The sequence below is a fragment of the Chionomys nivalis genome, chromosome 1, assembly GCF_950005125.1.
Source record: "Chionomys nivalis chromosome 1, mChiNiv1.1, whole genome shotgun sequence".
Classification (NCBI taxonomy): Eukaryota; Metazoa; Chordata; class Mammalia; order Rodentia; family Cricetidae; genus Chionomys; species Chionomys nivalis.
Genome location: NC_080086.1, coordinates 102450859 through 102467027, shown reverse-complemented (window position 1 = coordinate 102467027; position 16169 = coordinate 102450859). Strand labels below are relative to the sequence as shown.

Genomic DNA, 16169 nt, shown 5'->3' with positions numbered 1-16169 from the left:
CACTGGAGTGAGCTTACTGGGCAGACCCGTCCAGTATGGCAAACTCTGAACTCAGCAAGACACTGAGCCACAATAAATAAAGTAGAGCAGGATCGCCGAAGGCAACCTGCAGTTAGTATTAATTGTCAATCAACTTGACCGAATCACCTAGAATCACCACAGAAGGGAGTCTCAACAAGGGGTTGTTTAAACTAGCCTGACCTGTGCACATGTCTGTGGGAGACCAACTTGATTTTATTAATCAAGTGGGAAACCTGTGTACTGTGGGTGGCGCCAGTCTCTATGTAGGGGATTATGGACTGTAAGTGAAGCAATAGCGTGCGTGCATTCATTGCTCTCATCTGGTGACTGGATAGATGGACCGTGGCCGGATGCTTCATGATCTTGGTACTTTTACTCCCTTGCCATGATGGCCTGTAACTTGGAGCTGTGAGCTGCAATAAATTTTTTCTGACTCATATCTTCTCATGACTACAGAAAAAGAGGTTGAGGCACACCCAATGCCAACCTCAGGTTCACAGACATGTATACACATATGTGTGCCCATGTGCACCCACACAGGTCTAAACATGTACAGATACACCATATTCACACCACACACATATGCAGGAAAGAAAAAGCTGTGAATTAAGTGACCACCATACCAGTCTGTTACAGAGCTGTAGCAAAGGAACATATTAACATTTAATTCTGACCTTCAGGCTGTAGTGGGGTGAGGAACGCAAATACAGGAGGCTATCTCATTTTTCAGTTAAAAGTACTGAATGGAGATGCTAAGGATTTTTTAAAAATATTTATTTATTATGTATGCAATATTCTTTTTTTTAAAGATTTATTTATTTATTATGTATACAACATTCCTTCGATATATACTTGCATGCCAGAAGAGGGCACCAGATCTCACTATAGATGGCTGTGAGCCACCATGTGGTTGCTGGGAATTGAACTCAGGACCTCAGGAAGAGTAGTCAGTGCTCTTAACCTCTGAGACATCTCTCCAGCCCTGTATGCAATATTCTGTCTGTGTGTATGTCTGCAGGCCAGAAGAGGGTACCAGATCTCATTACAGATGGTTGTGAGCCACCATGTGGTTGCTGGGAATTGAACTCAGGACCTTTGGAAGAGCAGGCGATGCTCTTAACCACTGAGCCATTTCTCCAGCCCGATGCTGAGGATTTTTAAGAAAGTTTTTATTAGCACATATTAAATGTAACAGTGGGCCTCATGACATTTTCATACATGCACACAACATGTTTTGGTTATATTAATTTCCCGCTCATGTCCTCTTCCTGCTCTTTCCTGTTTAATTAGTCACCTATAAGAACATGGGTGGGGGGGTGGAGAGATGGCTCAGTGGTTAAGAGCATTGCCTGCTCTTCCAAAGGTCCTGAGTTCAATTCCCAGCAACCACATGGTGGCTCACAACCATCTGTAATGAGGTCTGTTGCCCTCTTCTGGCTTGTAGCATACACACAAACAGAATATTGTATACATAATAAATAAATATTAAAAAAAAAGAACATGGGTGAGGGGTTGTTTGCATGGGCACCTTACTAGTGGCTACACCTTTGAAGAAAATGTCTCTCCTTCTCCAACCACCATTAGCTGCCTATAGACGCTCAGAGAGGTCTGTGGCAGGACCTCTTCTTTTTTTTTCTTTCAAAGGAGTTTTCTTTTGGGCTGGGAAGACAGCCTAGGGGGTTAGTATAGTAGGACCCAACCAGCACAAGCTCAATAGAGGCCCGAGTCTCAGTAGTTTACCCTAAGGCAATACCTGGTACTGATAAAGACCACAAACTGAGACCACCCAGGCACCACCCAGGAACAGACCATCCAAAGGAAATTCCTAAAGTTCCAATTGTTATAGATAGGATCACCTACCCAGCTCACACCCATTGCTTTTCACTGTGACACCCCAAGACAAATGTCAGCCCATCAGGGGTCCTGAACCTTAGAAATACCTCACCCCTACCTTTGCTACTATAAAATCCCAGTCCCAACTGAGCTTGTGGTTCTCTGATCATTTCAATATATTTGCCATGCGAAGAGTTTACAAACTTGTGTAAGAGAAAAGGCTTTTTGCTTTTACATACAGGACTTGGTTTCCTAGTTGGTTTTGGGGGGACTCCATGATCTGGGCAAAACAGAGCACTTGATGTGAAAACAAGAAAACCTAACTTCAAGCCCCAAGCACCCCAAGTGAAGCTGAATATGATCACTCATGCCTGTTACTCAGTATTGGGGGCCTGAGGCAGACTGAGCCCCAGAGCAAGCTGTGGACAACTAGCCTAACCAAAATGGTGGACTTAAGCTTCAGCGGGAAGCCCTGGCTCAAAACTAAGCGAACAATAGAGGAAGGTACCCTGCACACTAGTCTGGCCTCTGTGTGTGTGGACAGGGTTCTTCAACCTTTGTCCCTGAAATTACCTGATGCTAGTGAGAAGGAAACACAGAACACGCAACAAACCCGTTTAGGAGTTTTTTGGGGGCAGGGCGTAGAAGCCTGGTTGTAGTGATGAGGTGAGCAGGCCTGCTTTTCGCTCTGCCAGGCTTCCGCATGGTTAGCTTTACACCCAAAATGACAACACACAAATTGTATTCATTTAAATACTGCCTGGCCCATTAGTTTCAGCCTCTTATTGGCTAATTCTCACATCTTGCTTAACCCATTTCTGATTATCTGAGTAGCACCATGAGGTGGTGGCTTACCGGGAAAGATTCAGCATGTCTGACCTGGCAGCTGGCTCCATGGCACCTCTGCCCAGAGAGGAGAGGCATGGCGATTGCCTCACTTCCCTCTTCCTCCCAGCATTCTGTTCTGTCTACTCCACCCACCTAAGGGCTGGCCTATCAAATGGCCAAGGCAGTTTCTTTATTAACCAATGAAATCAACACAAAACAGAAGACCCTCCCACATCACCTGGTGAGGTCAGTATGCAGACAGAGCTTGAAGATGGCATATCCAGCTTTTAAGGGTGGCCGCTTTAAATTGTTATCTAAATTGTAAGGAGGCCATATTTTTGAACAAAGATGGACAAGTACGGGAATCTCTAAGTAGGGCAATGGGGCCTAGGGTTTCAGGGTCTCTAAAAGGCATCCCGGGGGGAGGCTGAACTGATGGTCTTCAATGGCTTGCTACCCATAGCTGAAACCATGAAAATCCATGAGAACAGTGACATCACGAGGCTTATAGGGAGAGGCCTCCCTTTTATAGGCGGCGTGTGAAATGGTGGTGAATACTGCAGGGCATGTAGAAGAGCATCCTCTACCTATTGGCGGGTGTTAAAGCCTGACTGGCTCCCGTCCAGGCGACTCAGAAGTCAGAGAGGCTGAAGGCTGCTCAGAGCAGTCTCTCATGGCAGGGACCACTGACAAGTGGTCCAAAAGAAAAGACAAGAAAAAAAGAAAAATCCGAGGTGGGCGGGCCAACATTGGGTTGTCTAATCATGATTTCAGCTAAGGGAAGCAATCCAGAGATGAGTGTCAGTGAAGGGCTCAACCGTGGCCGTGGTTGAGGGCTGTCCTTCCCTGCCCCATTTCTACAAACACCAGAAGATTGCCAGGCTCTCAACTGTCAATTCCTTAGGTTCAGAGAAATGGTTAAGTGACCAGAATGGGGAAACTCATGATTGAAGCCAGTGGTGTGCATAGAGGTAGTGCTTGGGCAGATGGAACACGTGGTTATTGTAGAAAAAAAAAATACCCGGTTCCAGATCCCGACCCAGGGAGAGAGGCGGGAGAGCCTCCCAAGTCTCACAGCACCAACAAAATTACCTGGCGCAAGTGAGAGGGAAACACGGAACATGCAACAAACCCACTTTGGAGTTTATTAGAATAGGCCTGGTGAGATCGGTGTGCAGAGAGATAGAGCTTGAAGATGGTGCGTCCAGCTTCTAAGGGCTGCCTAGCGCATGTGCACAGGAGGATGACATGGCTATGTCATACGCAGATGACAGCTCACGCATGCCCACAAGGACAGTTGTGTCAGATGTAGGTGATGGAACCATGTGGCACATGGGTCACGCAGGGTCCTTTAAGATCCCAGGGGCCAGTAGACACTTCTGCCTGAGGGATTGTCTACACGTGCGTGTGGCTCTAGAACTGGGAAGTGTCAGCCATGTTGGTTTGGCTAAAATTATAACAGTCCCCATCCCAGAATGAGAGCAAACAGACTCCAGCCGTCTTGGCTCAATCCACAGCCCCTCCCACTCCAGGTCCTCCTCACTCCAGAGCCCCTCTCACTCCCCATCCATTCTGCTTCAGACTGCCCCTTTGCTCCATGCTGGCAGCTGGTAGCCAAGGACTTTGCTTCTGATTTCTAACTCCATTCCTCTTTCTCTTTGAAAGTCAGAGCAGCCTAGACTTGGGGCCAGGGTGCCTTCCCTCTGCCCTAGTTCACCTACAACACAGTACAAAGACTCAAATTCTTTTCTCTGGATCTCCGGCACCATCATCAGCATAGCCATGAGTCATCTCTGAGGCTAAGCAGAGGCAGGAGCAGGGAGGGGTTGTGGGACTTCTGTGGACCTGGCCTGGCTGCTGAGATGGGAGCCAGGAGGCCCTCTTGATTGCTGCCCTCCCTCCGCTCCATCTGCCCCTGTACATCAAGCATGCAACCATAGACAGAACCCACAGGGTAACTTAGTTGTTTCTGTAAAATCTTGCAGTCAAGAAAAGAAGGGCCACTGGTTCCATTTCACTGATGAAAATACTGAGACATTAAAGAAGACATCAACTTGGGTATTTTCAGTGAAAACTGGAGCTTTCTTATGATCATGGCTTGCCTCTTTCTCCCTACCCACTCTCCATCCGGCATCTGCTCCCATCCAGCTTGCCTCTTGCACTTGACCTCTGGAGATCAAGGCCGAGCCTTCTGCCGCGAGTTCTGGGTTCGGAAGCGTGGGACTTGGTCAGCTCATCCAATGCTGAGGGTGCACAGCAAATAATGAAATGTTCAGTTTTCAGTTGCCCAGAGGGTACTGTTTTAGATTCAGCGAGACACAAAGAGGTCTTAACCGAGCAGAGCAGATTAGCTGGCTCCTAAAAGGGGAGCAGGTCAGCGCTCACATGGCTCCCCATCTAGACAACCACGAAAGCATACCTGAGCTGGTTTTAATTAATGTCACAGCAACGGAGCACTCTATAGCTCCAAATGCTATTGTTCAGTAACTTTTTAAAAAGACATTTGACAGAGAAAAATGTGTCTCAAAACAATTGCTTCCCAGAACCCATAGACAGAGGTGGTTTTTTCTCATACCCATTTAAATGGAAAGCCAGGAGTCAAAACTGCTGCAGAAGATTTGGGTTGTTCCATCACTCCCTCCAACCTGCATGGTGCCATAGAAGTCAAATATAGGACCAAACACACCACAGTAAGGGACTTTCTGTTTTTAGCCATCTGTTCGGACATTTCTGTCTTGCTTAACCCTTCAAGAAATTCTAAGTGGATCTAGATGCTCTGGATTTTCTGTACAACAGTGACCTTCAATGAGATCTCAACATGTGAGTATTTTCAAAATTTATGGAATCACATCCAAGCTTCCTCAAATCCTAGCCAACTTGACTGATGGTCAGAAGAAAAGGGCTTGACCCGAAGGCTTTAGGGAGGGAGACTCAGAGAAGGAGGAAGACAAGGCCAAGTACCAGAACCCCAGTAGCCATCCATGGTCTTGTAATTCTGGGGTTTTATGCCCAAGATTACAGTGCGTGCAGGCTTGGTTTCTTGCTGGCCTCTTGTAGGATGGAAAGAAATGTCTGTGTCCTGTTTGTATAAAGAAGGCCAGCCTCTACCAGTTGTGGCACCCAGCACAGTAACCCCTCCACCAGCTGTGGCCCCTAGCAATCCCTCTGCCAGATGTGGCATCCAGCAACCTCCACCAGCTGTGGCCCCACTCCCAGGTGCCTCTTTTCTCTCAGCAAGGCTTACCATGGTGCTAGTAGTATGCTCAGAGGACCATGTACAGAACCATATACCAGCCTTTCTTGTCAGCATGTCTCAGAAACTGTTGATGTCAACTCTGAAGGGCAGCAGAGCAAATGTCAGCCCATCATAGGCATGGACACCCTTATGATCTTCCAGGCTGCGGAATCTGATTATGCTAAAGTGACCTCTCCTGTCTCCCTCACTGTGCCTACCCAAGGCCCTGGGTGACCAGGCCTGTGCTACGGGACAGCAGGGGGCTCTGTGAGTGTTTGAGGGGAGGGGCTTATATCCCTGGGGATCACAGGGAAATAGCATAGTCCTAGGAGACATCCTGTCAGAGGCCTGCATCCTGAGGGCTGAGCTTTGAAAGATGGGGAATAATAAGCCCAGGGCTAGGTGGGCAGCCCTGTACATTGTACAAAGACTCAGGTATGTAAAGCCCTTGTCTGGCTCAGTATCTAGGCTGGGATCCCTCCTGTCTAGGCCTCTGTCAGTTTGTTTCCTAGTTCCACACCCTTCATACCCAGTCTTACTTGGCCTGCTTTAATACAACGGCCACTTCCCACAAAGGGCTAGAAACAAGGGGTGATTTATCAGTATAGTGACCACCACTCAGCCATAAAAAGGAATGGAAAACTGATGCCTGCCACAGTATGGATGAGCCTTAAAGGATCCTAAGTGGAAAAAAACCAACCTGTCACAAAGGCTGTATTTTATGAGATTCCATTTATACAAAATAGCCACACAGACAAGCTGACAGATAGCAGGCCAGTGGTTTCCGAAGGCCGGAAAGGCCTAAGGCTCAGGGCTACAAGGTACAAGGCTGTTTCTTGGAATAACAAAAATGAGTGGAACTCGGAAGCGATGGCACGCGCCTTTAATCCTAGCACTCTGAGGCAGAGGCAGGTGGATCTCTAGGAGTCTGAGGACAGCCTGGTTTATGCAGTAAGTTCCAGGACACTCAGGGTTACATAGTGAGCTCATATTGCAAAAACAAAATGAAACAAAACAAAAAAGTGAGCTGAAAGTCACTGATGGGAATGGTGTACAAATTGGTGAATACACTAAACCTCACCGTCTGCTTCAAAGGAGGAGGCTGGGGCTGGGGAGACGGCTCAGTCAGTAGGCTACTGCTATACAGTCTTGAGGACCTGAGGACCACACCCTAGCAAGACACCTGCTCCAGGGAGGCAGAGACAGGTAGATCCCCAGGACTCACTGGCCAGCTGAACCAGTGAGTCCAAGACAGTGAGAGACAGGGTTGCAAAAATGAGGTGGGCAGGGTTCCTAGAGCAATACTGAAGGCTGACCTAAGGCTTCTCCATGCACGGGCACATAGGTGCATGCCCGCACGCATCCTCCCACATTCCTGTACTTGTATATGCACATTTGCGCTCACAACACACGCGTTGTGAGGCATGTTTTAATAAAGTTGCTAAGGTCAAACTCAGCTTCTCCTTGGCACTAGGCACATTGCGAACACTCAGAAGCCAGGAGACCAATGGCTACTGTCTGGGTCATCGTAGGTGAAAGTGGCTAGCTACCACCTGAGTTTCGGTGGGCAGCTCAAGGCTGGCCAGGCAGTTGGACCTCCTGCTTTCAGCTGCCAGACCCCACCAAATCTGGCATAATACCCACCCCCGCTATGAATGATAATGCTGAACCCTACACCCCAGGCCTTCGAACTCTGCAAGGAGAGTCAGTCGCCTTACCCATCATGCTGGTTGGTTTTCTTGTCCAAAACACATCAGGGTCATTTGGGAAGAAGCGAGAGATTGATGTGTAGGCAAATAAGTCTACAGGAGCATTCCCCTGATTAACAATTGACATGGAAGGGCCCAGTCTACTGTGGGTGGGGCCACCCGAGTCCTGGATTACATAAGAAGCAAGCCAAGCCAGCCATGGAGAACAAGCCAAAAGCAGTGTTCCTCCGTGGCCTGAGCTGTGGCATCTGTGCCGCAAAGCCTGAGAGGAGACTGTCCCGCAGGGTTAGTCCACTCTTAAGTTCTTTACAGGACGTGACCAGTTCAGTTCCAAGCCCTGCCCTGCCCACCTCCCCAGCAAATCCTCAGTGTGCCCAGTATTCTCCTTCTCTTAATCATCCCAGACCCAGGTACCAAAGCAAAGGAGACCATCCTTATCCTGGGCCTGCCAGAGGACCTCGGTTCCCCAGCCCTAAGCTCTTTATTCTCCCCTGCCTTGACTTTTCCCGTGGAGACTCCAGTGAAGACTCCCACTTTCTCCTTGTTCCCAGGCCTGCCTGGTCAAGTCCGGATTTGTCCTGCCTGTGCCCTTTTCTTAGGATTTGTACGTACATTATATTTGGAGAATAATTTTAACCACCCCCAGCCTCTTCTGTGCTGGCGAGGTATCTACAAATCTTGGGGTTTGTGAGAGCACCTGCACACAGGGACGGTGCCTGGAGTGGTGGCCGAGGTGCCATCAGGCACCATGATATCAACCAGGTGAACACAGTGAGTTTCGTTTGTTTCTGAGACAGGGAGCATTGTATCAAATACAGTACATGGCCAAGGATAGATAGCCTCGAACTCCTGACCCTTCTGCCTCTACCATATCCAATTTCTCTGTGGTGCCGAAGGTGGAACTCAGGGCTGGTTTGTGCTGGGCAAGCACTCTATCAGTTGAGGTTCGATCCCAGGCCCTAACACCTTGCTTTTGTGCCTTCCTCTTCCAATCAGCTGACATCCTGACACTGCCTATGGGAGAGCTCAGGCAGTACCGCCCTGCACATCTCTCTCTCTTGTTATGTGTTCCCTTAGCTGTACCGTATTTTGATGGAGGTGGGTCTTGTATTAATCTGTTGCTTTCATTGGTTAAATAAACTGCCTTAGCCCTTTAATAGGACAGAAAATTAGATAGGCGGAGTAAACAGAACAGAATGCTGGGAGAAAGAAGCTGAGTCAGGGAGTCGCCATAATTCTCCCACTCCAGACAGACGCAGGTTAAGATCTTTCCTGGTAAGCCAGCTCGTGGTACTACACAAAATATTAAAAATGGGTTAAATCAATATGTAAGAGCTAGCCAATAAGAGGCTGGAACTAATGGGCCAGGCAGTGATTAAAAGAATACAATTCCGGTGTAATTATTTTGGGGCATAAGCTAGCCATGAGGGCGGCCGGGTGCCGGGGACGCAGCCCCGCCGCTCATATTACAACAGTATTTAAATTTCCAGTAGAGTATGATTATATCTTTGCCCAGGGTGGATGTAGCATGCATAGATGCACAGGAGCTCAGTAATTACGTCAGCGAGAATGGGTCCTTTTTAAGCCCATAAAGCTCAGTCTTAGATGCTGTTTGCACTGGACCCTGCCCGGACAGGGAACAACAGGAAGCAGCCGAAAGGGGAATAATTTGGGTTAGATGGATCTAGTGTGGAGATGGTAGATTGTAGTAAAGAAAGGCGCCTTAGAGCCCAGCAGCCTGCATCCCAAATGTAGCTGGTGATGATGGCAATTACTTGATGTCTTTGTTTCTCTGAGAGCAGCTGGGGACTGAGTAAGAAACATGGAAAGTACCCAGAGTGCTGGGTACACAGTGCTCTTACATGAGTGTTAACCATTACTGTCACCCAACCGTTCTCTTCGCTGGTTTCCCTTTCTGAGTAGCACACCATAGACTGGCGCTAAATGGAAACGAAATAAATATTGTAAGACGTTTCCCCCAAATGATACCTTGTGTGCTGTATTTTAGTGCGTCCTGTTTTTATGCCATCCCATTAAAGAACAATACTGCCAGTGGCCTAAGATACCAGTTTCATGACCCACGAACGGGCAGGATCTTGAGCGTTTCAGAAATCCAGCTTTCAGACTACATTTTAATAGTCTTTTAAAGCTAGCAGTTTCAGGTGCACAGAAAGATGCAGTTTCCCAGACCGGGTCTCTACAGCTTCCCCACAATCAGCAGCCCCCACTCTGAACATCCCTGTGGGAATGGAAGGCTTGTCACAACTGAGGAAACCACGGAGACAGAGCACCATCGTCAGCCACTCGGCCCACAGTGTCCTCTAGGCCCCCTCTTGCTGTTGTGCATTCTGTGGGTTTGGGCAAATGTGGATGGCATGCTTGCCACCGCATGGTCAGACAGATAGCTTGGCTGTGCTATTAGCCTGTCTTACTCGCTCTGCCTATTCGTCCTTTCAGCATTTTTTTTTTTTTGAGACAGTCTCTAGCCCAGGATAACCTCCAAAGCTAGTTGATGGTCTTGAACTTCTGTCCTTCCTGCCTCCCTTTCCTAAGTGAAGAAAGCTGGGATCCTAGACAAGCATATCTGGGCTGGTTTATGTGGTATAGGAGAACAACCACAGGGCCTTGTGCATGCCAGGAAAGGACTCTACCAATTGAGCTACCGCTTGGCTCAGCTTACTTTTAGACCCAGTTCCAGGCCATAGATGGGTCCACCTTTGATAACCCTGATGGTAAAAACCATGGGCTGGAACCAGAGATGCTCTCAGCCTGAAGAAAGATGAGAGGGAGTGAGGCAGCAACCAACTGGAAGAACTGACTTCCTTCAGAGGAGTGGGGGCAGGGAAGGAGGGCGCAGGGACTCTGGGAACTACTGGTGATGGCTGTGTAAGCCAGCAGGAAAGCTTTTGGGTTAAGGAATGGCTAAACTCTCCTCCCTTTCCATCTTGTAACGTGGAGCAATTTCCTTTTTTACTTTGGGAGCGGAGACAAATTTTAGGGGTAGTGGACAAGGTCAAACCACCGACAGGGCAGCGCTCCGGAGTGTTAGGAACCCTTCCAGGGCCAGCAGAAGCCTAGGACAGAAGGGATGTGCCCAAGGAGTGTGCAGCCGCCTCTTAAGGGATTGGTGAGCAACAGGTGGAGGTCCTCTTTTTCCCCTTGTCACCTAGCAATTCAGGAGGGACTCGCCAGCCTGAGCCTGTGTGACCTTAAAGCTCTGGAGGGCAACCCCTGAGCCTGCCGGCGCAGCAGGTGGCGCCGGTAGTGGAGAAGGGTGGCGGTGGCGGCAGTGGTGCAGGTCTGCCCAAGGGTTAACTCATTCCTGGGCAGCTGCTGCGCGTGCGGTGCAAAATCTCACCAGAAGAGGGTACAGTAGCAAAGCGTTTGACGTCAGGTTGGAATTCCTATTGTGTTTCGGAACCGCTCCTGCAAAGCCAGTCCAAGTTCGCTCTTGGCACATCCGGATCTCGCAGCTCTTGGACCTACCCGCTGAAACCGCCTGCTTGCCCCGGGGAAGGTCTCTGCTTGCTAGGAAAGCCAGGTCCTATTCTGGATCTTCTGGATCGAGCTGAAGCGACAGACCCAGAGCCGCGGGTGAGTATCCTGAACACCGGAGGCCAACGGCAGCGGAGTTCTCTGCCTCTGCCGGCGCGCCTGGATGCCCTCGCACAGACCCTCTGCTGCTGCTGGGTGTATGGCTCCCCCACGGTGTACCCCAGCCTCCTGCCGCCTGCGGCTGTGAGTACCCTTCCCAGCAGGTGGCTGCCGTCCCCGAGGGCGGCACATTGGCTGAGGCAGGACCCATGGAACCCGGGCTTGGGAGCGCACCCGTGGGGAGCATGGACGCGTCTGCAGAGCAAAGCCTCCCGGAGCCTGGCAGCCAGGACTCTGTGGCAGGCGACGACATTGAGATTGTGGTAAATGTGGGGGGCGTGCGGCAGGTGCTCTATGGAGACCTGCTCAGCCAGTACCCCGAGACCCGGCTGGCGGAGCTCATGGACTGCTTGGCAGGTGGCTACGACACCATCTTTTCCTTGTGCGATGATTACGACCCAGGCAAGCGCGAATTCTACTTTGACCGGGACCCGGACGCATTTAAGTGTGTTATTGAGGTGTACTATTTTGGGGAGGTCCACATGAAGAAGGGCATCTGCCCCATCTGCTTCAAGAACGAGATGGACTTCTGGAAGGTGGACCTCAAATTCCTGGATGACTGTTGCAAGAGCCACTTGAGCGAGAAGCGTGAGGAGCTGGAGGAGATCGCACGCAGGGTGCAGCTCATCCTGGACGACCTGGGTGTGGACGCGGCCGAGGGCCGATGGCGCCGCTGCCAGAAGTGCGTCTGGAAGTTCCTGGAGAAGCCGGAGTCATCGTGCCCTGCGCGGGTGGTGGCAGTTCTATCCTTCTTGCTCATTCTTGTCTCCTCTGTTGTCATGTGCATGGGCACCATACCCGAGCTGCAGGTGGTAGACGCTGAGGGTAACCGCGTGGAGCACCCAACCCTGGAGAACGTGGAGACTGCTTGCATCGGTTGGTTCACACTGGAGTACCTGCTACGCCTCTTCTCCTCGCCCAACAAGCTGCACTTTGCCCTTTCCTTCATGAACATCGTGGATGTGCTGGCCATCCTCCCTTTCTATGTGAGCCTCACACTCACGCACCTGGGCGCGCGAATGATGGAGCTGACCAACGTGCAGCAGGCTGTGCAGGCCCTGCGAATCATGCGCATCGCACGCATCTTCAAGCTGGCCCGCCACTCCTCAGGCCTGCAGACCCTCACCTACGCCCTCAAGCGCAGTTTCAAGGAACTGGGACTGTTGCTTATGTACCTGGCCGTGGGCATCTTCGTCTTCTCCGCACTAGGATACACCATGGAGCAGAGCCACCCTGAAACTCTGTTTAAGAGCATTCCCCAGTCCTTCTGGTGGGCCATCATCACCATGACCACAGTGGGCTATGGTGACATCTACCCCAAAACCACTCTGGGAAAGCTCAACGCGGCCATCAGTTTCTTGTGTGGGGTGATTGCCATCGCCTTGCCCATTCACCCCATCATCAACAACTTTGTCAGGTACTACAACAAACAGCGTGTCCTGGAGACAGCCGCCAAACACGAGCTGGAGCTGATGGAGCTCAACTCCAGCAGTGCAGAAGGCAAACCCGGGGGCTCTCGCAGCGACCTGGACACCCTGCCCCCGGAGCCTGCTGCCAGGGAGGGGCCAAGCTGGGGCAGCCGGCTGAAGCTCTCACACAGTGATACCTTCATCCCCCTGCTGACAGAGAAGCACCATAGGACCCGGCTCCAGAGCTGCAAGTGATGGTTCGGCTCCCTGGCAGGGACAGACTGGGATGTGGATGGACAGACCATTGGGCAGGCATGTCTTTAGGCAGCTGCCTGTGTCTCCCAGCCCTCCCCTGAGCAGACCCTGCCAAGGCTGGGTAAGACTCCTTGGGTGCCAGCTGTCCAGGTGGAAGCCCTCTAGGGAGTGCAGGAGCCACGGGGCCCCTTGGGGCTTCTGGAATGGTCTGGCAGGAGCCCACAGCTGCTTCTGTGTCCTCTTCGGTAAAGACCTCCTGTTCAGCATATCCTCCATGTTGTGGGTTGTCTCAGGCTGGTTGTCACCCCAAGAGTGGCTCCTGCACACCCTAGTGCAGCCCCAGAGGGAGTGGGGGGTAGTGGGGGTAGCTATTTTTAGTTGAGAGCTAATTAAAGACGAGTTGTGAGGCAGGGTTCAGCTCCAAGGCGCCTTGCCACATTCCACAAGACGCTGCTCTCCTGCTTCCTTCTGTGGAAAAGCTGCCTCCCTGAGGCTTGGGGAGGAAGGAGAGGTGGCATAGCCTGCTTGTGGGGCAGCTGGCCCATAGCTGTCACCTGTGGAGCAGTGTCCTTTCCGCTCCCCTTTTTTCCTTTCCAGCTACCCTGGTAGACAGATAGCCCCATTTTACAGGTAAAGAAACTGAGGTTCATGGTCACACAGAAGAGGAATTCAGGCCTGGTTCTGATTGTCCCTGAGTTCATGTGGTATCTCCAACACCAGGCAGTACTGGGCTAGAGGCCTTCTGTGGGACTTACAAGGGAGGGTCTGAGTTCCTCCGTGCTTTGTGTGTCGGGGGAAGCCAGAGAACCACAGTTATTAGTTCAGATCCTAGCATCAGTATGTGATCTGCCAATCAAAACTGTTTCTGTTGTTCTATGCTGGGAAGAGGGTAAATTACATAGCTGCCCACTGTCATCTCCACGGGCCTGGACTGGCCGAGGGCAGTCGAAAGCAGGGCACTGGAACGCTGTTCTTGGCCAAAGCCTAAGTGCTGGGCCTGCGGGCCTAACCATTTCTTGTTTTTCACCTTCTAGGACCATAGGGACCTGCCCTTCACCCCAACCTCCCGCCCCAGCTGAGGGGCCTCCAAGGAAGGAGGTGGAGGTTATAAATGGGGGGAGAGGGGTTGGCTTCCATCTGCCTCTACCCTGGGCAGCTCCTTTCTCTTCCCTGAGCTCAGATTTTTCCCAGAAGTAAGAGGAGGGCTGATTTCTCAGGGCACCTTCTAGGTCTGCCTTTCCAGAATTGCCAAGGGTTGGGCTGCTAATTCTTCTGGCAGGGTCTCCAGGAGGTAGGAGGTTGTCACTTGGATATTGAAGTCTCGAAAATCAAGAATATATCTGTGGGGTGCAGGCTCACTCCAGGCCTTTTCATGAGAGGATACTCAGGTAGAGATGGATCAGACCTGAGGTAGATACCCATGTAGCAGTGATGTCAGTGTCTGTCCAAGGGGACACAGGGACTGCCCCATGTCTCCCCCTCCCTCAGCCCTCTCACCTAAGACTCTGAAGGTCATTAGCACCTCTGGTCAGGCTGGCTAAGACATCGGTTGCTCTGAACTGTGCTGTGTGCCTCCTCTTCGTGTTTCTCCAGGATGACACCAGGTTCTGTGACCATCAGAGGCAGGGGAAGAAGTTGGGGTCTGAGGAAGTAGAGACTTTAAGCAGGGGAGGACAGGGCCTTCTGGGTTATGTGGGTTCTTGGGGCCCAATAGATTTGATGAAAGATTAGCTTGCCTTTGTTTATACCCTTTACCCCAGAGTCCTTGGGAAGGCAGGACCTGGGTACCATCCTGAGGAGGTTCCAGGGAGGTGGGGAAGCCCAGGGTTCACAGAGAGAGTGGGCAGAAGGCCACCTTCCTGCATTCCCTGCCTTCTGGGGCAGTGACGCTGGATATGAGGGTGGAGACAAGGAGTTAGAGGGAAGGGTACGCCCAAGTCCAGAGCTTCTTTTGCTCATTTAGGAGTGGGAGACCACCCGTGAGGTCTCCAAACCTAGGATCCAGGGGGACACTGGTCCCAGGGTGGCTCAGTGACTAGCAGTGTCCTTACACAGTGATATGCTTTGTCAGAGAGGAGTGGCCTGGATGTTCTGAGAGTCAGTAGTCCCTAGTCCCTGGGAGATCTCTGGGTTTCAAGTACTTGAACTTGGCTGTACCAACCAGGGGCAGCTCTGAAAGCTCAGTGTCCAGGCTACACTCTGTTCCTATGAAATGAGAGTGTCGGAAATGACCCTCTGGCATCAGTATTTTTATAACTTAAAGTGCACATGAGTGACAGTGATCATGTTAAACCCAGGGTTTGGATTTGTAGAGCAGAAAAAAAAAAAGCTATTTTTCAACAAGCTCCCAGGTGCAGCTGGAGGCTAGGGCTGCTGGTCCACGAACTGGCTTTGAACGATCAGAGTAAGCCTGTACACTTTAGCCTGTGGCCAGATCTGGTGGATGGACCACCTGTTTTTGCACAACCTGTGACTTTAGAATAGGTTTTATATTTTTAAATGGTTAAAAAAAAAAAACCTCAAAGGAATAACATTTTGTGATCTGTGAATAGTACTTTAAATTCAAATTTTGTTGTCCATAAATAAAGTGTTATTGGAACTACTCTGCCTATTTGTGTGTTTGGGGATTGTTAGGAATGACTAAGGCAGTACAAGACAGAGCAGAGGTAGACTAGATGGCTCCCAGAACCGGAGTGACTTCTTCTATGGCCCTTACAGAGGAAGTCTGCCCATCCTGGGCTGGAAAAGACAGCTAAGGTAGCCTCAGGGTTGCCCAAGAACCCTTCCAGAAGAACGACCAAGAATGTCCCAGGAGCCAGGGACCATGGGGGGGAGGTAACTGCTGTCACACCACAGGGTAGAATAGGAACTGCAGGACAAAGGCTGCTCTCTCTGTCCTTATGATGTCACAGGCTCTCAGATTCCCACTTCCTTTGCGCCTGAAAATTCCTGGCCTGGCTTGGCTTTAGCCTGCTTCCTGCAGTCCAGCCTTGCCCGTCCCCTCCACTTCCAGTCTCCTAGACACATCTAGAAGCTGTTTCTTCACCTCTCTCTTCTAGGGATGTGGTCTCACCTGCATATCCTCCTACATACCACATACACATACCACCATACCACAGCCTGTCCTCATCTGTTAAGAGTGAGACAATGTTTTGGGGTTGTGGAAGGTCTATGTTGACAGAAAGATGAGGTATCATTGAGTTTAACACCCTCCTTGCTTAGATG

General features: G+C 50.6%; 1 protein-coding gene across 1 annotated transcript; it reads left to right on the top strand.

Annotated features, from left to right (window-relative positions):
- Positions 1–11020: 11020 nt before the first annotated feature.
- Positions 11021–15540, top strand: Kcnf1 (potassium voltage-gated channel modifier subfamily F member 1). Its single transcript, XM_057791331.1, has one exon. The coding sequence runs from the start codon at positions 11430–11432 to the stop codon at positions 12942–12944; it is 1515 nt and encodes a 504-aa protein (XP_057647314.1). The 5' UTR covers positions 11021–11429; the 3' UTR covers positions 12945–15540.
- The last annotated feature ends 629 nt before the right edge of the window (positions 15541–16169 follow it).